The 25,581-nt window shown below is 41.3% G+C and overlaps 1 protein-coding gene across 1 annotated transcript in view; it reads right to left on the reverse strand.

Annotated features, from left to right (window-relative positions):
• Positions 1-305: 305 nt before the first annotated feature.
• rasgrf2b (Ras protein-specific guanine nucleotide-releasing factor 2b) overlaps positions 306-25,581 on the reverse strand; it is a 155,423-nt gene continuing 130,147 nt past the window's right edge. Inside the window, exons 18-27 of the mRNA XM_052020666.1 lie at positions 24,927-25,033; positions 16,626-16,738; positions 15,730-15,790; positions 13,732-13,835; positions 13,005-13,089; positions 8,332-8,529; positions 7,324-7,403; positions 4,657-4,774; positions 3,041-3,109; positions 306-398 (exon numbers count right to left, since the gene is read on the reverse strand). Of these exons, the coding sequence (XP_051876626.1) occupies positions 306-398; positions 3,041-3,109; positions 4,657-4,774; positions 7,324-7,403; positions 8,332-8,529; positions 13,005-13,089; positions 13,732-13,835; positions 15,730-15,790; positions 16,626-16,738; positions 24,927-25,033 (1,028 nt within the window). The remainder of the gene's footprint in view (positions 399-3,040; positions 3,110-4,656; positions 4,775-7,323; positions 7,404-8,331; positions 8,530-13,004; positions 13,090-13,731; positions 13,836-15,729; positions 15,791-16,625; positions 16,739-24,926; positions 25,034-25,581) is intronic.

Genomic DNA, 25,581 nt, shown 5'->3' on the forward strand with positions numbered 1-25,581 from the left:
TTCTGCACTTTTTAAAATTTAGAAATATTAACTTTCATTGAACTTCATTCCTTTTTCCATTCTGCTGAGGTATTCTTCTCAAAACATCACATTTCCTGAATATCATTCACCCTAAGCAGCAGTTTGCCATCTTCCAATGTGCGACGGGCGAACAATCTTCCTGCAACTTTCCATCTTTTCCTTAGGAAATCTCAAGCTGACGTTTTCCTTGGGTAGGTAAGTCACACTCCAAGGGCATGGCAGGTACATTCTGGGTTGTTACACTAAGCTGCTACACTTCTCTGCAGCCACAAAAATGCCAACTCTCATGCAGGAAGCCTGGGTTCAATTTTTAAGGAGAGCTCATACAGTGTATCTTCATCCATAATCATTGTTTTGTCAAGTAAGTACTGAATGACCTGCAAAAGCAAGGATGCAAATGTCAAAGATAGTAACTCAAAGAACAAGTGTGGGAGAGTTATACTCCATTTCATTGAACAAATTATTTAGTGGTGATTAATGGCTGAGGATATACTCTGAACTAAAGTGAAGCTGGAACATAAACAACGCACTTCTCAGCCCCAGGAAACTGCTTTCCAGTGGATTTGATGCTTGTGAAGACTTTGATCATGTTTCCTGGTTTACACACACCTTTTCATCCTGAAGCCTGCTTTTCTTTTTCCTTCTAGCACAGGTACTGCCAGGTGACAAAGCTTCAGAGTGTAAGGTCTTTAAAAGGAGCAGGTTAATTCCAATGCACCGGTACTCCTTTTATGTGTGCACATAAGTTTTTTTTGGACAAAATGCAGCTGCAGTCTGAGGACAGAGCAATCAGATCACATTGTGGTTCACTGATCAATGTCCACCTTTTCAAGTAGGCAGCTTGATACAAGAGGAAGACCGTCAGCACCACTTCCACTGCAATGTATTCATCATAAAACTCACGTCAATGTGTTCCAATCTAAACATGCAAATTAACACTGTGTACAATGAGCCACTTGAAGATGAAATGGGGACATTCAGGGGTGATCTCTCCTCTGATTTGTCTGACTTTTTTTTAAATGAAGAAGTCATTAGTTTTATGTTCCAGCATTCTGTCTAAAATTGGAAATTCGATTCTGTTTTGTGACCACAGAGTCATAGAGCACTACAGCACAGAAACAGGCCCTTCGGCCCATCTAGTCTATGCCGACCTGATCTTCTGCCTAGTCCTATCTACCTGCACACGGACCATATCCCTCCAAATCCCTACCATCCATGTACCTATCCAAACCTCTCTGAAATGTTACAATTGAACCCACATCTACCACTTCCACTGGCAGCTCGTTCCACACTCGCACCACCCTCTGAGTGAAGAAGTTTCCCCTCAGATTCCCCTTAAATATTTCACCTTTCACCCTAAACCTATGACCTCCAGTCGCCAATTCCATCTGCCATTTTTCAGTCCATTTTCCCAGCTGGTCAAGATCACACTGCAAGCTTTGACAGCCTTCCTCACTGTCCACTACACCCCCAGTCTTGGTGTCATCTGCAAATTTGCTGATCCAGTTTACCACATTGTCATCTAAATCATTAATATTGATGATAAACAACAATGGACCCAGCAACAATCCCTGCGGCACACCACTCGTCACAGGTCTTCAGTCATAGAGACAACCACCTTCTACCACTCTCTGGCTTCTCCTGCTAAGCCAATGTTGAATCCAATTGACAACTTCATCCTGAATGCCGAGCGACTTAACCTTCTGGACCAGCCTCCCACGTGGGACTTTGTCAAAGGCCTTGCTAAAGTCCATGTAGACAACGTCCGCTGCCTTTCCCTCATCGACCTTCTCGGTAACCTCCTTCAAGAACTCTACAAGATTGGTTAGACATGACCTACCATGCACAAAGCCATGTTGACTATCCCTAATCAAGCCCTGTCTATCCAAATACTTGTATATCCTGTCCCTTAGGATACCTTCCAACAATTTACCCAGGACAGCCATCAGGCTCACCGGCCTATAATTTCCCAGCTTATTCTCAGAGCCTTTCTTGAACAACAGAACAACATTAGCCATCCTCCAGTCCTCCAGCACCTCACCCCAGGCTAAGGACGTCTTAACTATCTCTGCCAGGGCCCCTGCGATTTCTGCACTAGCCTCCCACAAGGTCTGAGGGGACACCTTATCTGGGGATTTATCCATCTTAATTTACCTTAAGACAACCAACACCTCCTCTTCCGTAATCCAGATACAGTCCATGACCTCACTACTCTTTTGCCTCAGTTCTATAGACTCTGTGTCTGTCTCCAGAGTAAGAATGGATGCAAAAAATTCATTTAAGATCTCCCCCATCTCTTTCGGCTCCATGCATAGATGACCACGCTGATCTTCAAGAGGACCAATTTTGTCCCTTACTATCCTTTTGCTCTTAATATAGCTATAGAAACCCTTGGGATCCTCTCTCACTGCGTCTGCCAGAGCAACCTCGTGTCCTCTTTTTGCCCTTCTGATTTCTCTCTTCAATGTTCTCTTGCATTTCTTATACTCCTCAAGTGCCTCATTTGATCCTAACTGCCTGTACCTGATATGTGCCACCTTCTTTTTCTTTTCCAGAGCCTCAATATCCCTCGATAATCAAGGTTCCCTAAACCTGTTAGCCTTGCCTTTTATTCTAACAGGAACATACAGATTCTGTACTCTCAATATTTCTCTTCTGAAAGCCTCCCACTTACCAAGCATCTCTTTGCCAGAAAACAGCCTATCCCAATCCACGCCTGCCAGATCCCTTCTGATGCCATCAGAATTGGCCTTACTCCAATTTAGAATCTCAACCCGAGGACCAGTCCTATCCTTCTCCATAATTAGACCATGTCTAACACAAAGCTATTTAAAATATTGTTTCCACAATTGCACGAATACTGGGGATGGGTTTGTGAAGGGTGGCTTTACATACAATATGCACAGTCCGCCCCAAATTCTAGTCCAAATTTGCCTCCATATCACCTGGAACCCAATGAATCCAATTGGTCATGAAACTGGAAATGTAAATAAATATGTAACAGTACACACAAAATTACCTTTGGTTGGTGATCTATTCTATATGGGGTTTGTTGGAACTGACGTATCTCCCTAATAATGTGTGATATCTAGGTTAAAAAGAAAGTCATCAGAAGAAATATATTGCATCATAAGACTTCAAATCAATATTTGGCAATAAGGTTTTGACAAACAGTGTTAACATCTTTCTCTATTTACAGAAAGTGAACATTCAAGCGTTGTAAAACAGCAATGAGTCACAGAAAGGCCCATGTTTTGTTTCCTGAACTTTTTCTTAGACCACAGGAGTAGTATCTCTGCTTTTCCTGACCAAGCAGTATCTACCCTCAGCTGTATAGTTAATATAAACACCAAGTACAATCAGAGCTGGGACTTTCTTAGTGATGATAAACAGAGAAACTCTTGTACAATTATCTTATATAATGATAGCCAATGCATTTGAATAAACGGACAACATCCATAAAGTTGGCTCCTCAGGGAATCAAAGGATATACAAAAAATCTGCCTATTGTTTCCTTGAGATTGTTTCCATTGGGCTTAAGTGGTTAGGCACGGTAATGTAGTGGTTAGCGTAACGCTATTACAGCACCAGCGAACCGGGTTCAATTCACGCTGCTGTCTGTAAGGAGTTTGTACGTTCTCCCCGTGTCTGCGTGGGTTTCCTCTGGGTGCTCCAGTTTCCTCCCACATTCTAAAGACGTACGGGTTAGGAAGTTGTGGGCATGCTATGTTGGCGCCAGAAGTGTGGTGACACTTGTGGGCTGCCCCCAGAACACTCTACGCAAAAGATGCATTTCACTGTGTGTTTTGATGTACATGTGACTAATAAAGAAATCTTATCTTATCTTATCAAACATTTTAGAACAGGATAACTAACACTAAAGCTCACAGATCTCAGTAACCAAGCCTGCCTGTGAGAGTGACTCCATGCTGGGGTGTTCACATACCTATTCTGCACGAGTGATTTCATCCCCAGTGCCCCCTCACTGTGGGACTGACTCCCTGTGGTGCGGCCTACCCTGGCTGTGGGAATTGACTCTGCGTGGTGCGGCCTACCCCAGCTGTGGAGATGACTCTGCACCAATGTCACCTGCTCTGGTTTTGTGAACAATTCCTCCACAGGCAGCCTTCACCTCCATCAGTTTACAATGGCTGTATTGATGATACCATCCTAAGCCCACTTATCACAGAAGTATGAATCCCTGGCAACCTGCTGTGATTACACAAATAACTCTATTTTTAGGATGAGGGTGTTGCCGACAAGGCCTGAATTTCTTACCATTCTTTCTCAAGGCCAATAATGATGGGAAGTAAAATCTGGGCTGCAGTGATGCCTAAATCCCATGAAGCAATGTTAGAACATCTGAATGACTCTGCCTGAGCATTTGGAAGGGGCGACTGGTGATGGACAAGGAAACGTCAGGATTCCACTTTGCCACACTTATGCTGGGCTCCAGAAATTCCCAAGTCAAAGAAATCTCACACAATTTGGTCCATGTGCCATTACACAATTGTCAGTAGTTGCCAGCACATTGTTACACCTCCCAGCTGGGCCTGGTTATGCATTTCCAAACCTCCCTCAGACACCGTGACTTATTATGAATAGATGTCATCTCACATTATTGACTAAACTCACCATTCTCATTTTGGAAAAGTTTACAAGACCTTCATCAGTAAAATTAGGTGTCCCCTCTTCTATAAATGCGAGGTCAGTCAAATACATCCCGAGGTATGGAACACAGGGTGGATTGCAACTGCAAAAGATGATAAAAGATAACATTGGAAGGCTATCATTAATTTATAGTGTTCGTGCCCAGGCTGGTTGTTTTTATGAGGGGTTTCTTCATACATCCAATTAGTATTCAGATTACAAGGGCTAAGAACATTCTGATGACTGTTCTTAAGAACACTAGTTCATTCACGACTGGAGTATTGTGTCATTCTGTGCTCCTCGATTTAGGGAAAATGTGAAGGATTCTGAGGAGGGTGCAGAAGAGATTTACTAAAATGATTACAAGAATGAGAGATTTTAGTTGTGTGATTTGACAGAAGAAGTTGGAGGCTTTTCTCCTGAGAACAGAAGATAGTGTGAAGAGATCTGATGGTGCCATTAGAAATCATGCATGGTGCAGTCAGAATAGACAGAGGGAAAATGTTCCCGTAAGCAGAAGGTTCAAAAACCAGGGTCACTGCATGAAGGTGATTGGAAAAACAACTAAAAGTGGTACGAGAAAAACTTTCATTGATGCAGTGACTGGTTGGGGTCTGGAATGCACTGCCAGGGGAAGTAACGGAGGTGGATTCCATTGTTAACAAACAGCTGAAAGGAAAGGATTTTCAGAGCTATGAGGAGGGGTGGATGAGAACTACCATCTGAGCTGCACCTCCACAGAGTTCATACGGACTCAACAAGCCAGACTGCCTCCTTCCACGCCAGAACCAGCTGAGATTCTGTGGTTACAGTAGCATTGTTCAAATGTGTCTGAGCAAGCTGTAACATTCTCAACTTCAGAAAAAATAAAAATTATAAAAAAAACTTCAAACCCCTAAACCAATGATTTTCTTCCACTGGGCTCTAGGGTTTTGATTAATACTTCCCCCCCAACTTCTCTCCAACAAAATTTCACGTTGACATTTGTCTTTCCTCTCTAGTTTTTTCTGAAGCTGTTAACAAGCTGACACATTTTCAGCAGTTTTACCCATGAGGGAGCCCAGTTGGAAATAGTTGGGCTATTTGGCCGTGAATCCATCACAGTCGAGTTCAAATGACTGAACAGGTGCCCTACACCTCTCTAGTTCAGCCCTCCAAGTCCAGAATCCTCTGAGAACTCAGAGCTCCTCCAATTCTGGCTTCTCCTGTATCCCTGACTTTTCTCTCTACATCTTTATTGCTGATTCCTCGTATTTTATGTTCCCTGGTTTGGTTACATAGACCTTACACTTATTTATCTTCAATGCCTTGGAAAAATGATTTTATGAGCTGAGTGATACCACAATTATTACAAGAAGAAAGTGATGATTCAGTGATTCCATTGTGTCAGGTGTTATTGGTGGCCACAGGAAGGTAAATCATGCGTAGAGCTCTTTATTCTCTATCCAGTTTCTAAAATGTACAGTTCTTCCATGATGTTTAACAGTGATTCATAACACAGTCGGAACTTGGACCTCCAATAACAGAAGGAGCCACAATGATGCACTAACATAATGAGCCAATGTGCATTCAAGGCTAAAGTTGATTCACACCAATACAAGCTTGGCATACAAGTTGATCTCTGCATTCATGCAGTGATCCTTATTCTTGAACCTTCTGCCATCCAAACAGCTTTCCATAGAGGTTTGCTGACCCTGGAAATGCCAGCAGTGACCCTTAGTTAAGTCCCAAGAATGCCTCTCAGGAAGTATACGTAACCTCTGTTGGCTAATGGTTTAACATTCCGTTGCTCCTCTCCTGGAAGTGACTGGCATTTGAAATAAGTCTCCTCTCAGTGCCTGGAGCCGAGAGTTGTAGAATAAAAATGAAATTATACCACAGGTAGAAGGGCTGGATAAAAATCTCTGGTTTCCATTAAAGGAGATTCATTAATCTATGGCATAGATTTAAAGTAACTGAACATTTCAACTGCCTGTCCTTTCTCACAGGCTTTCTACACGCTGCATCTTCTTGTACACTAAATGCACCAACCCTGACCTATTGCTCGGGTTCCCTAGAAGAAGAATTAGAGGAGAGAGCAAGAGAACAAGGAGTTGGAGAGTCCGGAATTTATTACCTAGAAGAGAGGTGGAGGGAGACACCTTCATTGTATTGAAAACAACGTTTACTTCAAGTGCTGCAAGGACCAAAAGCTGAAATATAGGATTAGGTTGCTGAGCAGTTCTTCGATCACCAAGGACACCATGGGGTAATGGTCTGCTATGTCTCAAAGTTCAATGGTTCCGTTCTATTTTATGCGATACATTCTGTGGCCCCAGAGAAACTCACTGTACCTTATGATACTGCAACATAGACATTTAGCAAAAGGATTTTCATATGGGATCGTATTACCATGTTGGAAAACTTCAAAATAGTTCACAGAATCAAATATATTTGGGTTAACTATTGTCAAGAAGAAAAATATAATACCTTATATATACATTGTTGGGAATGGTGCGAGATAATCACTGCTGTTAATAATGTTTAGTTAACAAATATTAGATTGCAAGCATTATGGATTACAATGTGATAGCAAAATGAAATATCAATATTAAACAAACACTGAAATTTGCTGGCATCATACTGGAGCAGACATCTTAAAGTAACACTAACTTTTTCAGTGTTTCCCTTAGATTTTTAAATCTTCCTTCTGATGACACAGTTTTCTGAAGCTTGTCCATTTGCGCTTTAGTCTAAAACAAATGAACACAATGATTAAAAGGTTACAATTTGAAATATTATCAATGAATAAAACAAAATCACTTGATCCAAGTATCTGAGCAATAAGAACCTAGTCTTCAAATCTGTCTCACTATCCTTAATGTCTACAGCGGACTGGAAAATGGAATTAATGGGTAGCTGCCAGTACAGAAGAACACTCACAGGATGTTCATCTCCCTGAGCCCAAGGCCAATGTACCATTGCAACTGTTAACTTGGTTTACAAGCCAGCAAGGCGAGTGATAAATTTTCAATAAATTTTGTCTGGTTTGCTCAGTAATGCAATAGGCATTGACGTAGTATATTACAGTTCCTTTAACCTTGAGTTGGGATATTTTTCAACATAGATAGTTAAATTGTCTTACTTCTTTCCCCCCAATTTATTTAGGAAAACACCAGGATCCCATAAACATTTCAAAGATTTGTGTGCCAGTAGTGAGCTGTGGGAATTCAAATAGCGATCAGCAGGCCCTTGGATAGAAAATCCTGTAGGGACTCAGTCCATATCCCTGCTAGATAAAGTTCCTTGCCAGGAATGCGAACTGTAAAATCTACTCTGTGCTGAGAGTTACGTTACCAGTATAAATTCAATTTGAATCTGAGCACTGGATAAATATCACATCAAACAGGCCTTCAGCGAGCTGCGTTTTTCTTTCTTCCAGAATGTGGCAATTTGTCTATTGCTTACAGTGAGTTTTCTGTCACGTTAAGGTAACATTGAGGTAAACAATAAACGGAGGAATTATTATGGTATTAGTTTAACCTGGAATTTATTTATTAAATAGCTATTTCTCCTCATTTTCTCTGAACAAACAGGAAAATATTCAGACACAAAATGCACTTGGGCACGAGAAACGTATTAGGCTCCTGTGGACTACTCTGCATGTTTGATGCTCGGTACCTGTTTAGAGACTTTTGCCCAGGTTTTCTTCAATCTGTAGATGGCACTTCTATTCAGGGCTGATGTGATCTCAAGGACACCATTGTAGTTGTGCATACATCGGCAAACGTCTCCCACTGCTATCCATTTCTCAATAGAAATTGTGCGTGAACTTACATCAGCATGCATCATGATTTGAGAAGCAACAAGGTTACTCATCTGAAAAGGAAATGACAGTGAAAGAGAAATGGGGAGCATTCATAATCTTTGAAATAGAGAATAGCTGGTAGCAGGAAATAATTACAATGGCTGTAATTGAATGAAGGGTATAGACTCCATCAATTTGCCTCGGAAAAATGTCCAATATTTGACTACAGCCTCTAAGTAATTTCCTTGCACTTAACACTTATACCAGACATCAATGTTGTTGGTCTCTGCATTTTGTTTGCTGCACTGTGTCTAGATAACGTCTGTGATAAGTGACTAAGACAAAGAGTAACGGCAGGTTACTTTTAGCACCCTGTCTGCTTCCTGTTGACCAACGGCTTTCATTATCCATGTGAAGACCCAAGACCGACTGTCGAGTATGCCATCAAGGGTGCGAAAAGTAGCAAGAAAAACAAGAATTTAAACGAAAGTAATGATAAGCTATAGGTTGTAGAAATTCATGGTGAGGAGGTCAGGGTGGGGAAGATTGGGAAGGGAATGAGGGGGAAAAGACATCGCTGTGGTAAGCTGCATGACTCAGACTGTGATGTGATGAATGGCAGCTCAAGTAGAGTGCAGAACGAATAAAGAAAGTACACTTTCATGAGCAAGAATGGTAAGAAGATAAAAGTTAGCAGCTGCCAATTTTATTATGTTATTGCCGTATCTGAGATGTTTTCTTCTTCATTGCTACAATTATTAAATTATTGCACGATTAGATAGCAACCGAAAACACACAATACATTAAACATGCCATAGCTCCAGCTGAATCAATTCATATCATCTTCCTCAATTATATAACCAAGTTATTTCTGAACGAATGCAAGTCATTAACAGGCCAAACCAAAACCAGCAATGAAATTCTGGTCTACAAGGTGCCTGAGATTTCACAAGTAAAAAAACGGCTTTGTTTAAAATAAGTGAGATATTGCCTGCATGAAAATAGCTTCCAAAATGTTCTGCTCAGCAGGAAAGCGAAAGCACAGGAAGATTATGTAACCTCTGTAGTGTCCCCCTTTACAGTGTCCCAGCAGTCAGGTGCTAGCTAAAGGCACCTGTGCCCTCTGGCAACAATAATATTGTGCCTGTGATGCTGCTTTTTATTGCACATCTGCACATACATGGCCTTGCACAAATATCAATAAACGCAACATGAAAGCAGATTGAGCAAATCAACTGGGAAAATCTTCACACACAGCAGAGAATGTACTAATTATGTGAAAATGAAATGAAAATCAGATGAATGCATGACATCAGAGTAACAGCTAAAATAACATTAAGAAGTGCTGGGACTTGCAGGGAAGGGAAGGAACTCCCAAGATTTCTCAGCAGGAGGGCGCACAAGTTAAGAACTTCCCCATTTGCGCGGAAATGCCAACCTTGTTGGCCGTTCTTCACTGGCAGCTCCTGAATTGCACTCCAATGTTGAACTCCTGACAGAGACCAGCAGAGGGTGCACTTGCTGAATTCCAACATCAGGAGCCACAGGCAATTTGTTTGCTGAACTTCTGCCACCTCACACCTGTCCCGGGACAATAATTCCAGTCATTTGAATGAAGGGGAATGCTCATGTGGGACCTAGATAAGCATAAAGCTAATTTATATTCTTTTGGATCAAATGAGTTTGCACAAATCATTTTATTTGTTTGAAAATGTTTTCACTTTATATTTTAATTAAAAATATAAATACTTGTTATTGTTTCATTGATTTGTAATACATTTTTCAATGTTTCTGAATATCAAGGACAATCAATAGCATTCAAAATCCTTGACTAATCTATGGGGCGTGGCTTGGCTGGCTGCCAATGAGGGTGTGATCTGGCCCAGACATACAAACGCAAAACCTCTGCGAGGCTGACATCATGATGGTTATACTGACAAGACCATCTTAAGCTTACTGTGAGATAAGCATGGGTGGCTCACTGCTGGTTTCTCATATTTTTCATTTCTCCTTTTGACATAGGAGGCTATTCAGCCCAGCAAATTTATGCTAGCTCGCAGAACAACCCCAGCAGTCCCATTCCTCCACTTATTTCCCTGTAACCTATTCTCACACCAACTCCCGACCCTGATTCCCACTGACACCAGAGGCAACTTACAGATGATGATCAACCTGCCAGAATGTGTTTGGGAACCCACGCGCTCACAGGGAGAACATGCAAACTCCCCACAAACAGCACTGAATTTGACTCAATGGGGCTGTGTGGCAGCAGCACTACCTGCCACCCAAATTCTGTCCTTTGTTTTAAGATTACTTGTGTTACTTCAAAAAATATGTTGAATGTTTACAATGGAATGGAGCGAAGGACACCACATATTTTAGTGCTGGGGAGGAAGCTCAGTAGCAAACATAAGAACCTGAAGCAGGAGATGGCCATTCAGACCTCCATACCTAATCCACCATTCACTGAGGTTGTGGCTGATCTTTTAGCTCAGAACCACTTCCCTGCATGAACGCCATGGACCAGGAATTCCTTAATATACCTATGATCACCGTCTTCAGTTTACTCAGTGAGTTTACTCAAGCACTTCCACAGTTTCTTCTCATGTCTGTACTCAGTGGCTGATCCCTTATTTTGAGAATGTGACCCTGTTTCTAGACAGCCCATCCAGAGGAAATATCATCCCTGCATCGAGCCTGTCCAACATGATTAAGTACACCATAAAATTTCACTTACACCACAATGAAAAGCCAGAACATTTTCAATGCTTTTTACAATGAAAAGTAGTATTGAAAAGAAGACCGCAATCAGTGAGGATAGGTAGCAACACCTCTGCCACGATTATTCTCCACACTGGCGCCCCACAAGGCTGCGTCCTCATCCCTCTACTCTACTCCTTATACATTCATGACTGTGTGGCCAGATTCTGCTCTAACTCCATCTACAAGTTTGCAGATGATACCACCGTTGTAGGTTGTATCTCAAATAACGATGAATCGGAGTACAGGAAGGAGATAGAGAGCTTAGTGATGTGGTGTCATGACAACAACCTTTCCCTCAATGTCAGCAAAACAAAAGAGCTGGTCATTGACTTCAGGAAGGGGGGCGGTGCACATGCTCCTGTCTATATCAACGGTGCTGAGGTCGAGAGGGTTGAGACCTTCAAATTTCAAGGAGTGAACATCACCAATAGCCTGTCCTGGTCCAACCACGTAGAAGCCATGGCCAAGAAAGCTCACCAGTGTTTCTACTACCTCAGGAGGCTAAAAAAATTTGGCTTTGTCCCCTTTGACACTCACCAACTTTTACCATGCACCATAGAAAGCATCCTATCTGGATGCAACACGGCTTGGTACAGCAACTGCTCTGCCCAGGACTGCAAGAAACTGCAGAGAGCTTTGGACACAGCTCAGCACATCACAGAAACCAGCCTCCCCTCCATGGACTCTGTCTACACTTTTCACTGACTTGGTAAAGCAGCAAAAATAATCAAAGACCCCTCCCACCCCGGACATTCTCTCTTCTCCCCTCTCCCATCAGGCAGAAGATACAAAAGCCTGAAAGTACGTACCACCACGCTCAAAGACAGCATCTATCCCACTGTTTGAAGATTACTGAACAGTCCCCTAGTATAAGATGGATTCTTGGCCTCATAATCTACCTCCGTTATGACCTTGCACTTTATTCTCTACCTGCACTGGACTTTCTCTGTCGCAATGACACTTTATTCTGCATTCTGTTATTGTTTTACCTTGCACTACCTCAATGCACTGTGTAATGAAATGATCTGCATGAACTGTATGCAAAACAAGTTTTTTCATTGTACCTCAGTACGAGTGACAATAATAAACCAATTTACCTATTTAATTTATTTATGTTATGCATCTGACATGATACACAAAGTAAATGGCATTGGTTTCAGGCTACCTACCATTAAAAGCAGCACATATAGGTCACCATTTTGTACCTTTCTTATAACAGTGATATAGCCAGGCCAGGTTTCAAATCTCCTCTGTGGTTTCATTTTTCCTTTTCTTTTGAAGTTAAGCAATTTGTCAATTGACAATGTATGACTCCTGCTATTTGGGAGCAGGTTGGAATAAATAGGGATTATGCAGGATTATTAAAACAACAAACCTATACTCTTACAATAATACTTTCCACATCCCTCTGAGCAGCTACAATTTACTTTGCAGAATATACCTTGAAATTATGTTGCCAAAATGCACCAAATAACAAATATTCCTTATCAAATACAAATGCTACTGATGGAAATAAAAATTCATCATTCATGGAGACAATTTTCTTATTGAGGCAAAAAATACTTTGTGCATTATGGATGTGGTACTTTTCTCTTTGAAAAACCAGAACACTAGAAGGAAAAACAGAAATGTATTGCAAAAGCACTACCCAATTGTGTCTTAAAAACCTGTGGGACTTTTGAATCCAATAAGAGTATTTGTGGGTTTTGCATTTGTCCCTCCACTTTAATATCAATAATTAGAATCCAGTATTGTTAAAATATTTAAGGATCTAGTTACTTACATCATTAAAGTGCTGGCTAGTCTTCATGATGTATGGTGTTCGTTCATTTTTATCAAGTTTCATCCATCCCTGACCAAGAAACTCTCTGAAAGGAAGTTTGCATATTACTGAGAGCTCAAATCAAACTGTAGACTTTCCTTTGCAGTTCTCCATTTCCATTGCACGTAGCCTTTGTAACTTTAGACAGACCTTTTTACAATCAAATGAATCCCATACAGAGGAATCTTTGTCAATGTACAAATATTCTATGATGTTGTTATTGACTTTTGGCTATCAAATAATAGATACAATAATCACACCAACTTAACAAGTGAAATGAGAACTTCCAAATATAAACTCAAACAAATTTCTAGTGAAAACTGCCATTGCAAATGTTGAACAGATAATGGAATGCATCTCAGTGTGAAATAGTCAAAGAAGCCTACATGTTTCAGGAACTAGAACCTTCATTTCAAACCTAATCTGGTGAGAATTTGCCCATAAAAAGGTGATGAGAAAATTTTTTTTCCTGCAGCCTTCTAAATATCCTTCAGTCCTATATAAAGGTCTTAAATATTTAACAGGACCAGAGTATCAGAGAATCATGCTTTGGCTCAATTAATCTCTCCCAGGTAGAGAGATTCAAATTGCATTCTTTAGTTGCTGTTAGCATATGAAATAAAGTTTGAATGCTGAGAGACAGACTGATGCATCATCAAAGCTTTTCTCGAAACAAATTCAAACTCACTCGTATGGTATGCTTCTGAAAACAATATGATCAAGGAGCGTCAACTGTTCTGCCATTTCCATGACTGACAGAGTCTCAAAGGATTCCATCCTGGGGCCATCTGTCTGTAAAGAATTACATTATTTGGCTGATTAGTATTGACATAGAAAGTGAGGCGCCATTGGGATTAAATTATAAAATTGCAGATTTTGAAATATTGTTCAGATGGAATCTTTAATACAAATCATACCAGATAACATGGTAAATTTATTGGATTATAAAATAACAACAATAAAACCATAAAACCTCTTGAAGTTTTGGTTTTATGAGAATGCATCAAGTAGCTGCAATAGAAAAAATTTCCCCACAGTGGTAAATTTTGAGCATCAGGGATTATCTAATTAATTTACTTCTAATAAATAATACTATGTCTTCTGTGACATCAAAAGAACAAAACGAACAGGCAGAGCAGTGTACACTTTGTGGTGAAGGCTTGTTTTCCACTTTTGTTATCATAGAGTCACAGAACCCTACAGCACAGAAACAGGCCCTTCTGCCCACCTAGTCCATGCCGACCTGATCTTCTGCCTAGTCCCATCTACCTGCACCCAGACCATATCCCTCCAAACCCCTCTCATTCATGCACCTATCCAAACTTCTCTTAAATGTTTATTAAGATTATCAGATTTATCAAAATATTGATACAGCCAAGAACAGCTCAGACACACTAAAAGCACTCACTGTGGAAAAGATTTCCACTGCATCTTTCTTGTCACTGCTAATAAAGTTTATGCATTTTATGAGTTTGTAAAATGTAATCATTGCAATGCTGGGATCAGGGACAAACAAAGCCAATTACACACTCTTCATGGAAGTGTGGATATTGCTAATTCATCACCCTGGGCCACCACAATAATAAGGGAAGAAGGGCATTTTAATGGGAAGGGTTTGTCACCTTTTAAAATTGGCCTTTTTTTTTTTGCAAGAGTTTATAATGGAACAGCTCCTGAGGTCCTACTTCAACAATAACAGTTCCCAGGTCAATATTTAGAATATTCGGCAAAAATACGAATGTCTTTCTCGTCAGTAATTTGAGATAAACCTGGATGTTACATGCTTATTTTTTCTTCAGATTTATCATGGTTAAAATGTAATATTATTTTGTGACCTTTTTGCATGGGTGACAGGAGGTCGCTTGGAAATCCAGAATCTGCTTCTGACACAACAGTTCATCTGAAAGGGTCAGGTGACGTTTTCGCTGTTTCTTTGTTGATTAATGCTGAGTTCATGAGATGTTTTTGCCAATTTTTGAAATGTGGTGTATCCCATTGGGCTCAGGTTTTTGTGGAGGTTCTCGTGACAATTTGTCATAACACTGGTCAATGATATGCAGAAACCCCAGAGAAACAGATTGATACACGCGCGTGTCAGATATAGCCCATCCAGAGGCAGAGTGTACAAGCAATAACCTCACCTTCAGCCACAGAAGGACACTATTATTAGAACAGAACAACCTTATTCTTCATTTCATAAAGTATCCATCGTGTGGCCACCCAGGGTCAGAATGATAATGAGCAACAGATTAGTAGTTAATGTTTTGGTGCTTTGCCCATTAGGAACTGAATCAGGCAGTTTAGGTGGGTCCAAGCAACAGAGAGTGGAGATTTTAATCCAACAATCTGGGTGGGTTTTGGATTGAGGACTTCAGGGCGAAAGGCCAGTGCTAACTCATTCTGCCTGTAAGGGCAATAAACAGAAACCTCATATATTGGACAGACCTTGTTTAAGTAATTATTTCAATTTCAGATTATTTTTAGTTTGTTGCCTTCTAAGTTAAGCACTTAAAAATACCATATTTAATAAAATTACATAGAATTGTAGGGTTAGTAGGAAAGGGCGTGGATAGACTGCAGTTTATATGTTAATAGTAAAGCTGCTTTATAATTGTTGTTATTAAATTGGATTCATAAACTACTTAAATGGGCTACTCTGTAGATGTTTTATAGTAGGCACACTCACCATCTGTAATAAAACTTCCATCCTCAGCTGAGCATCGTCCAGTTCATCCTGTGAGAGGGCACTGACAGAGTTCAATGCAGATTAGAAGGAAATACAACACAGGTGTTGACAACAAAATCAATCCATGTCATTAGGACTTGATTCATTATTAAATAAACAGATTAATTAACCAGGACTAATTACACTCAGCATGAGAATGTATTACTAATTTCTGTTTGCCATACAGCTCAATGAATTCTGGCTGAACTGGGGATATGTTTTTGCTGACTGTATCAACACACTGAGCACTCCAAAAACTTCCAGCTCAAAAACCGAGAGACAAATGGGAACGGTTACCCATGTGCCTCTTCAGGTCTCACAGTATCTGGGAAATGTCACTCCCTGAATCCTCACTGGGCCTAGTATGACAACTTTCTGTCTCACAGCACTGCAGTGAGCATCCTCACCACCACACAAACTACCGTGGTTCAAGTTGGAGATTTTTCTCCTTCATTTTTATTGTGATTATATTAAATGTGTGACATCTTGTTGGAGCAACACACAGGGTGCTGGAGGAAGTCAGCAGGTCAGGCAGCATCTGTGGAGGGAAATGGATACTGCTAACCCATTGTTCCTCCAGCACTTTGTGTGTTGCTCCAGGTTAAAGCATCTGCTGTCTCTCTTGTGTCTCAATAAAAATCTAGAGTTCCCTAATCCAGGATCATGTACAAATTCTATACTAGTTACTTGCTTCTACATTCAGAACCTCTGTACACTTGATGCCTTTAGAAGAGTGATACTTTGGGTAATCAAAGAAAGTTCTGCCATCTTTTTTTTATATATTTAAACTATATTTGAATGTGGTACACACAGACATCTCTCAATGAGGAACTTTTAGCAAGGTAGAAAAATATTACCTTAAGATGTTGGCTGTGGCTTTCCTTTCTTGGGGTAGCAGGTCATGATCACGCATCACTTCCTCTAACAAATTTATAACGTTTGACTTCAGTTCACTGTTCATCTCGAAATCCTGAGCAATTAGAAAATAATAAACTCATTTGTATTCACAGATGGAAGTCCACATTATGTCAGCAGATCCTGCTATACGAAAAGCTCTTGACATTTTTGCCTGTGTAAACATTTCCGCACAACCAATTATTTCTCAATATTGAAATGGAAGGCTCATATTATTAAAGATTTTACATAAAAACCCATGCAGACCATGATTAATAAAAATTCATCCTTGCAGCCCAAAGCATGCTTAATATCAATACCAGATCACAAGGACAATTTATCTAAATTTTCTCAACATTTCCAAAACCTAAACATGTTTTTCATTTTGATAAAATTCAGGCCACTATAGAGCAAGAAAATGTCACATAGATATCTGTTTTTCTCTGTCGAAAGAACAGTGCACACATTTGGAATTTGATTGTCCAAATGAATTGTCAATACTTCTACTGTTCAAATGCTGGTGTTGGTCAACCAGGTACACATAAAGATTGATATATCCTTTCTCTAGAAGGATGTAACCAACATGTTTGTTTTCCTTTAGAGCTCCAGAATTCACATATTTCCCGTTATTTCCAACATTCAGCCATAGGTCACCCTTCGCTTACTTCGAGCATCACTGGAACAGTTGAATACTGGAGGTTCATACACAAAGCACGGGTGTAAAATTGGGAGCCCAAGCACGAGTGCCTGGAAACAATGACATTATACCATAGTCTGTGTGTTACTTGATTCAATTTCTATGAAAAAAAACAATTGAAAACTGGCAATTGAATTGTAAAGTTCTCAATTTTCATTCGGTGTCCTTTGTGCATCTTGTGCTTTAACACAGAGGGTCCTGGGCATGTGACACGGCATCATCACAGCCACTCCAAATATCCAATGGCACAAAGTTTGTGGGCTGTTCACAGAGAAGGAGACTTCCACTCATTTGAAGTCTGCTCCTGATTAGTGTAAAGTGGGCCTGATAAAAGAGGTCCTGGATTGACACAGGAACTGGTCTCTAATTGGTTCCCTTTGCGTGATTAATTTAACAGGCCCTCCCTTGTGCGGTCAGCTCCCCTCATTAGCCCCACAGTAGTAACCTCCACACCTCCAAGCTGCTGGTCATCATCTCATCTCCCTGGGCACCCACTGATTCTCTGCCCCACCTGAAATCTTCCCCATCACTGACTCCCACTCCCAACATCCATCTGCCAATTCCTTCGACTGCAAGTTCCATCCTCAGATTCAATCACTGACCCTGCTACTGACCACCGGACCTCTGCTCACTAATCCCCAAACATTGTAGTGACTGTCTACCAACCCACACATTGAATGATGCCAACCTATAGAGTCACAGAGCACTACAGGTCAGAAACAGGCCCTTCTGCCCATCTATTCCATGCTGACCTGATCTTCTACCTAGTTCCATCTACCTGCACCCGGACCAGATCCATCCAAACCCCTCCCATCCATGCACCTATCCAAACTTCTCTTAAATGTTACAATTGAACCTGCATCCACCACTTCCGCTGGCAGCTCGTTCCACACTCGCACCACCCTCTGAGTGAAGAAGTTTCCCCTCAGATTCCCCTTAAATATTTCACCCTTCACCCTAAACCTATGTCCTCTAGTTCTAGTCTCACCCAACCTGAGGGGGGAAAAGCCTGCATGCATTCACCCTATCTATACTCCTCATAATTTTGTATACCTCTATAAGATCTCCCCTCATTCTCCTGCTCCAGGGAATAAAGTCCCAACCTATTCAACCTTTCCCTATAACTCAGGTCCTCAAGTCCCAGCAACATCCTTGTAAATTTTCTCTGCACTCTTTCAAGCTTATTGATATCTTTCCTGTAGGTAGGTGACCAGAACTGCACACAATACTCTGAATTCAGCCTCACCAATGTCTTGTACAACTTCAACATAACATCCCAACTCCTGTACTCAGTGCCCTGATCTATGAAGGCCAAAGTGCCAAAAGCTCTCTTTACAACCCTATCTACCTGTGATGCCACCTTAAAGGAACTATGGACCTGTATTCCCAGGTCCCTTTGTTCTACTGAACACCTCAGAGCCCTACCATTCACTGTGAAATTCTTACCCTGGTTTGTCCTCCCGAAGTGCGTCACCTCACACTTGTCTGCATTAAATTCCATCTGCCATTTTTCAGCCCATTTTCCCAGCTGGTCCAGATCACGCTGTAAGCTTTGATAGCCTTCCTCGCTATCCACAATGCCCCCAATTGTGGTGTCATCTGCAAATTTGCTGATCCAGTTCACGACATCATCTAAATCATTAATATAGAAGATAAACAACAATGGACCCAGCACCAATCCCTACAGCACACCACTAGTTACAGGCCTCCGGTATCTTCCTATCTTCCTCACAGCCCAGGTCTGTCTCCTGCCAACAGCTGCTCGAACCTGCATTCAGCCCGATCCCCAGACCTGTAGGTAAAACCTGTCATCGTGCTCAGCCAATTCAGTTGCACATGAGGCCTGGGACCTCTGGCACTACTAAAGTTCCTAGTATCAGGTCCATGAACAAGATATTCTTTGGCCCAACAAGCACCTTTGGAGGCATGGACCAAATTTCTCAGCCTAGATGTCCATTTTTTAAAATTTTATGAGATGCTGACAAAGTTCTCAGTGATATAATGCTTAGTAACATGACCCAGATGATTACAGCTAGCACAAGAATTATATGCTCACCACATGCGAATCCAAGAGGTCCTGCAGTTATGAATTCTGGCTCTGACCAACTTTCCATAAGCTAAATGCCCTTGTAAAATACGTGTTGCAAAGGAGAGGCTCACCTCTCAGTTTGTATACTTCCACGGAAGGTTTTTTGTTAATCACTTCAGGCGGTATATTGTACACTGGTTGGTGTCCCATCATGAAACATATCATGTGACCAGCTGCTCTCTGTGTCTTTATAACATTGATCTAGTGTGGAACTTGCCACAGTATCTGTTCCTCGCTGCAGAAGATGCCACAGTAAGAAGAGTGCTGACTTGACTCAAAGGTTTTCTTTTATGTTATTTTGCCCTTGTTGTTAGATTTGAATTCCAATTACATATATATGTATAGAGAGAGAGGGGGGGGCAGGCAAAGAGAGAGAGAGAGAGAGAGAGAGAGAGAGAGAGAGACACAGAGAGAGAGAGGGACACGCAGAGAGAGACAGGCACACGCAGAGAGAGACAGGCAAAGAGACAAACAGTGATTATATGCCTTTGCAGAAATACACATTATCTAATACCCTGGAGTGTTCTGAGCTTCGAGGGGACCAGATTGCATGACTTTTTCTCCCCCCACATCCTCCTGGCCACAAATATGACCAGAATGCATCTGGAGGTGGCTCTGACCAGCACATCAATAACATTCTGCTTTTATGACAAAACCCAATTAATGTCATATAACTCAATTTCAATCTCCCATGGCAAATCCTGAAACTATTGCCAATGGAGTAAATCACGATAACTGTAACATCGGCAATAACACAGAACAAACTTTGCCACAGATCTGAACCCTAACAGAGTCAGAAATGCCGGAAAAACTCAGCCAGTCAAACAGCATCTGTGAAACAGAAACCAGTTAATGTTTGAGGTCAGTGACCCTCCCTCAGAACTCGGCAATGAGTGGAGAGTTTACAGATTTTGAAGCAGAGTTTGCGGGAGGAGTGAGGTCCATGACAAAAGACCAGAGATAAGGCAGATCAGGTGAAAAGGAGCACGAGTACTGACTGTTAGCAAGGTATTTTACAGAAACAGGATGAGAAAGGGATATTCAAGGGATCATTGGAAATGATGCTCCCATTTCAGCAGTTTACCTGAAGTCGGAAAATTCAGTGTTCATTCGAGAAGTTTGCAAAGTGCTAGATGAGATGTTCTTCTAGTTTATGATGGACCTCACTGTGGCAGTGGTGGAGGCCACAGACAGACAGGTCAGTATGAGAGTGTGACTAAGAATTAGACAGGAGGCTCAGGATCACCCCTGCAGACTGAGTGCAGGTGGTCTGCAAAGCAGTTACCCAATCCAAGTCTGGCTTTATATTGCAATTTGGCACCAGAGCGTGATGACTCATTGCAAGCTGCTCTCTACAGATCTACTCATCACCCTTACTATAATCGTCCTACATTTTTAAACTTCCCTCAATGCACTCTGTATTAACTCAATGTAACTGCACTGTGTAATGAATTGGCCTGTATGATCGGTATGCAAGACAAGTTTTTCACTGTACCTTGGTACAAGTGCCAATAATAAACCAATACCAATACCAACACCAGTGTAGAGGAAACCACACTGTGAACGATGAACACACGACTCTAGACTGGATGAAATGCAGCTGAATTGTTACTTCACCTGGATTTTTATCTCCCATCTAATTTGATTATATCACTGCAATGTGCAAAGCTGAGAATGTTCTAGCACCACAAGGTATTGTCAAATTGTCAAAAACATTTCCATGCTTATAGACACATTTGCCCTAGAAATTTTGCAATTACTAGTTTGTTGCCGTGGATTTTGGGTACACAGTGTAGATGGGCTGTCAAACTCTATTCAAGCAAACCAATAGTGTCTCTAATTAATTTGATTCCATCAAAGGTTTGGCCAGCATTCTAGAATAAAAAACAATCTCTCAGGGGATTTAATGCAGGATAGACATCACCTTGCTGCATTTTTATTTGTCGTTGTTACATCAGATAAAGCAAAGAAACACTGTTAGAACTGGGTAAAATGAGAAAACTCACAGAAATTGTTCTTTGTGATGCAGATATTTAATATAAATATTAAAATAAATTATTTTCCCCAGCACTGGTGAAGGAATGAGTGCTTCTCCTGACAATATTTTGCAGTGAATGTACATTGAAGCGTTTTTACTCTGATTACCCAATTAGTCAGCAGCAGATCTTTTGTCAATGTGTTCACATCAGTGCAAAACTTATTGAGCAAATGACACGTGATCGTGCCAAAGTGACCATTCTTCAATAGGTCATTCCCCAAAACTACTTAACTTGTCTTTTCTCTTTAAGAAGGATGACAGAAGGGTGTTGTGGATTTACAGCGGCTTCTGGATTTGTAACAGAGCAGTAATATTTATATCAGTTATACACAACACAGCCAGAGGCGACTTAGTCCCCATGATCTAGTTGGGTATACAGTTCATATACCTAATTCATTGCTGTTGAAATTAACCTTCAACGTTAGGATAAAATGTGTACAAGTGAAACAGGACCTCATTTTACAACAGTATCATTAGTTATCACCCACCTCCTGCCAGTGGAATGTCATCCGAATATTCTATCAAATTTAACAGTGCAGTACCATAGAGTAATTACGACAATCTGGTCCACAGAGCCCATTCTGGTTCTCTGTGAACCATCCTGTCAAATGCCATTTTTCCAACCTATCCCCATAACCTGCAGGTTTATTTTCCTCATCCCTATTCAGTTTTTCATTTTAAGATTATTTCAACCAGTAAATTCTAAGTCATTACCATTTAGAACATAGAATACAACAGCACAGTACAGGCCCTTCGGCCCACAATATTGTGCTGAACTTTTATCCTGCTCTAAGATCTATTTAACCCTTCCCTCCCGCATAACCCTCCATTTCTCTATCATTCATGTGTCTATCCAAGAGTCTCTTAAATGTCCCGAATGTACTGCCCCCACAACCTCTGCTGGCAGTGCGTTCCACGCACCCACCACTCTGTATAAAAATCTTACCCCTGACATCCCCCTTATATCTTCCTCCAATCACCTTAAAATTATGTCCCCTCGTGTTAGCCATTGTCACCCTGGGAAAAAGTCTCTGACTGTCCACTCAATCTATGGCTCTTATCATCTTGTACACCTCTATCAAGTCACCTCTCATCCTCCTTTTCTCCAAAGAGAAAAGCCCTAGCTTACTCAGTCTATCCTCATAAGACATGCTCTCCAATCCAGGCAACATCCTGGTAAATTTCCTCTGCACCCTCTCTAAAGCTTCCACATCCTTTCTATAATGAGGTGACCAGAACTGAACACAATACTCCAAGTGTGGTCTAACCAGAGTTCTATAGAGCTGCAACATCATCTCGTGGCTCTTGAACTCAATACCTCGACTAATGAAGGCCAACACTCCATACGCCTTCTTAACAACCCTATCGACCTGTGCGGCAACCTTGAGGGATTCTGATGCGTAAAAAGTCCTTCTTCCCATTTCCCTGTATTTTTTGCCTAGATGTTAAATCCATACCCCCTCATCCTTTTGGCACCTGCTAATGCAAACAGCTTTCCACCATCAACTTATTTAATTTGGTCATAACCTTGCACACATCTGTTAAATCTCTTCGAAACCTCCTTTGATCCAAAGAAAACCACCCCAACTTCGTTAACCTTGTAAAATCTCTCATCCCTGTAACAATTCTGGTAAATCTCTTCTCTACCCTCTGCAAATCTCCTCACACCATCCATGTCCCCTTCCCCACCTCCCTCCGGTCCTTACATTCTTGAACACTCAGTTCTAAATTGTCTCATCCACCTCTTCTGCCAAAAAATCATTCCCTTCATCAACCTCTGAGGGGTTTTTGGGAATTCAGATTGAGATAAGAAGCCCTCATGCACTCTCAGTACAGCCAACTAAATATCAAGCTTTTTCCAATCATTGTTTTAAGGAGTTCTACCACACACTCTGGGTGCCCAAGGAAAAGCTGGATATAATTATTGACTTGAAATGAGCATCTGCTACCTTGCCCACCATAGGCGTGCGTGACCGTTTCACACTCAGGGAGATGGGTGTAATGTAACCTTATGTCTAATAGTTGAACAAAGGTTTGTTTAGCACGTTTGCGAATTGGGCTCTGTTAGGATGGTTGGAATCATCAGAGCCAATATTGCTCCCTCCAACTGAGCTGCCTGTAAAGTTCTTTAGATGAAGGGAATGTACAGTCAAGGCTAGGTAAAAAGAAAGATCAATGTTAAACATTCTGTATATTGTATTCCTCTTATACACAGATTTAAAGTTGTGGAATTAAAAGGCACGCTAAAACAACCTCATTTGTTTTATATCCTAGTTTATCAGCACATTTTGAGAATGAAGAGTTACATCAGTGCGAATTACAACTGGGAAAGATCTTTCCTTGGTCTTTAAATTAACTGTGCTCCTATGTAATCTCAGACAAAGCAAACTATTATTCAAGATGTAAATGCTAACACATTGAGAGGTTCAAATAATCAAGAGGTTCAACTGGATGAAAACAACAGGACTGTCTCATTTTTGTCACATTAAGGAGCAACCATCAGTTTCCCGTTACCCACCACTTTAATTCTCCATCCCACTCCCCCTCTGACGTTTCTGGCTGGGGCCTCCGACACAGTTATAGCACAGCCGAAAGCAAGCTGGATCTTCCATTGTGGCACATTGCAGCCTTCGGCACTGAGTACCGAATCCTACAACTTCAGGTAGCCTGCTTTCTCTATCAGTACCAGAACTGCTGTTTCCGCTGCAAGTGATCCATGTGTGATATTGTCCATTACCCACTAATTATCCCCACGACAACCCCAGCCAACCTTGACCTCACCCTCTCATAGACATTGAGACACAGGAGATTCTGCAGATGCTGGAGTCTGGAGCAACACACACAAAGTGCTGGAGGAACTCAGCAGGTCAGGCAGCATCTATGGAGGGAAATAAACAGTCGACATTTCGGGTCGAGACCCTTCATCAGGACTTCCTTTAAGACATTCCTTTGTCCTTTCCATCCATTACTACCCCCCACCCCACACCGAACCCACCTTCTCTGCAACTTAAAACTAACTTATTTATCCCTCTTTTCCCAATTCTGACAACAGCCTTCATTCTGAAATGTTAACAGTTTCTCTTTTCACACACGCTGCCTGACCTGTTGACTGCCTCCAACATTTTCTGTTTTTATTATCTGGGTTTATAACAATTAACTAAATATGCTTTGTTCTAATCCCTCAGTCCAGAATACAGGCTTCTCATGTTCACAGCTCCAGTCAAACAGAGCTACCTGCATGACTCATTAACTCAACTGCATTAAAGTGACAAACATTTGACTTTTCAGTCAATCTTTGCAACGTTCAGGTAACAACACAACCCAAAGCATCTCAGATACTTCAGAAAAATGGACACATTCTGGGAAGTAAGACAGTGACAAGAATTACTTGAACTAGTACTGTGTGTGTGTGCATTGTTCAATGCTCAAAGATTCTGTACCTGAGAGTGCTTGGAAACCCAGTGTCGAAGGACGTTCAAAACACGATTTGTAGCTGCCCTGCGAATTAGAAACTCTTTGTCACACATGCGCTCTGAATTGCTAAATCCTGCAAACAAAGGAGAAGGACAGTTTTAGTGTAACAGAACAGAGTCTTGCCATGTAAACGGATGGTGCCACAAACTAAACCTTTAAAAGATAAAATATTTATTTATCAGCCACATGTACATCGAAACACAGCAAAATGAGTCTTTTTGCATTACTGAGAGTGTTCAGGGGGCAGCCCGCAAGCGTTGCCAATCTTCTGGCGCCAACATAGCACGCCCACAACTTCCTAACCCGTACATCTTTGGAATTGGGAGGAAACCGCAGCACCCGGAGGAAACCCACGCAGACACGGGGAGAACGTACAAACTCCTTACGGACAGCGGCAGGATTGAACCCGGGTCGCTGGCATCTCTCTCTCTCTTTCTCTAAAAAGCCATAAATAAAACCAGTGAAGGAGAGCAATGACTTACACAGTAATGGTAGGGCCCTGGAGAATGCTGTAGAACAGAGAGACCTAGGGGTACCTAGTTCCCAGAAAGTGGCAACACAGGTAGACAAGGTGGTGAAGAAAGCACTTGGCATGCTTGCTTTCATCTGTCAGGGCACTGA

Source organism: Pristis pectinata, chromosome 7 (assembly GCF_009764475.1).
Source record: "Pristis pectinata isolate sPriPec2 chromosome 7, sPriPec2.1.pri, whole genome shotgun sequence".
Classification (NCBI taxonomy): domain Eukaryota; kingdom Metazoa; phylum Chordata; class Chondrichthyes; order Rhinopristiformes; family Pristidae; genus Pristis; species Pristis pectinata.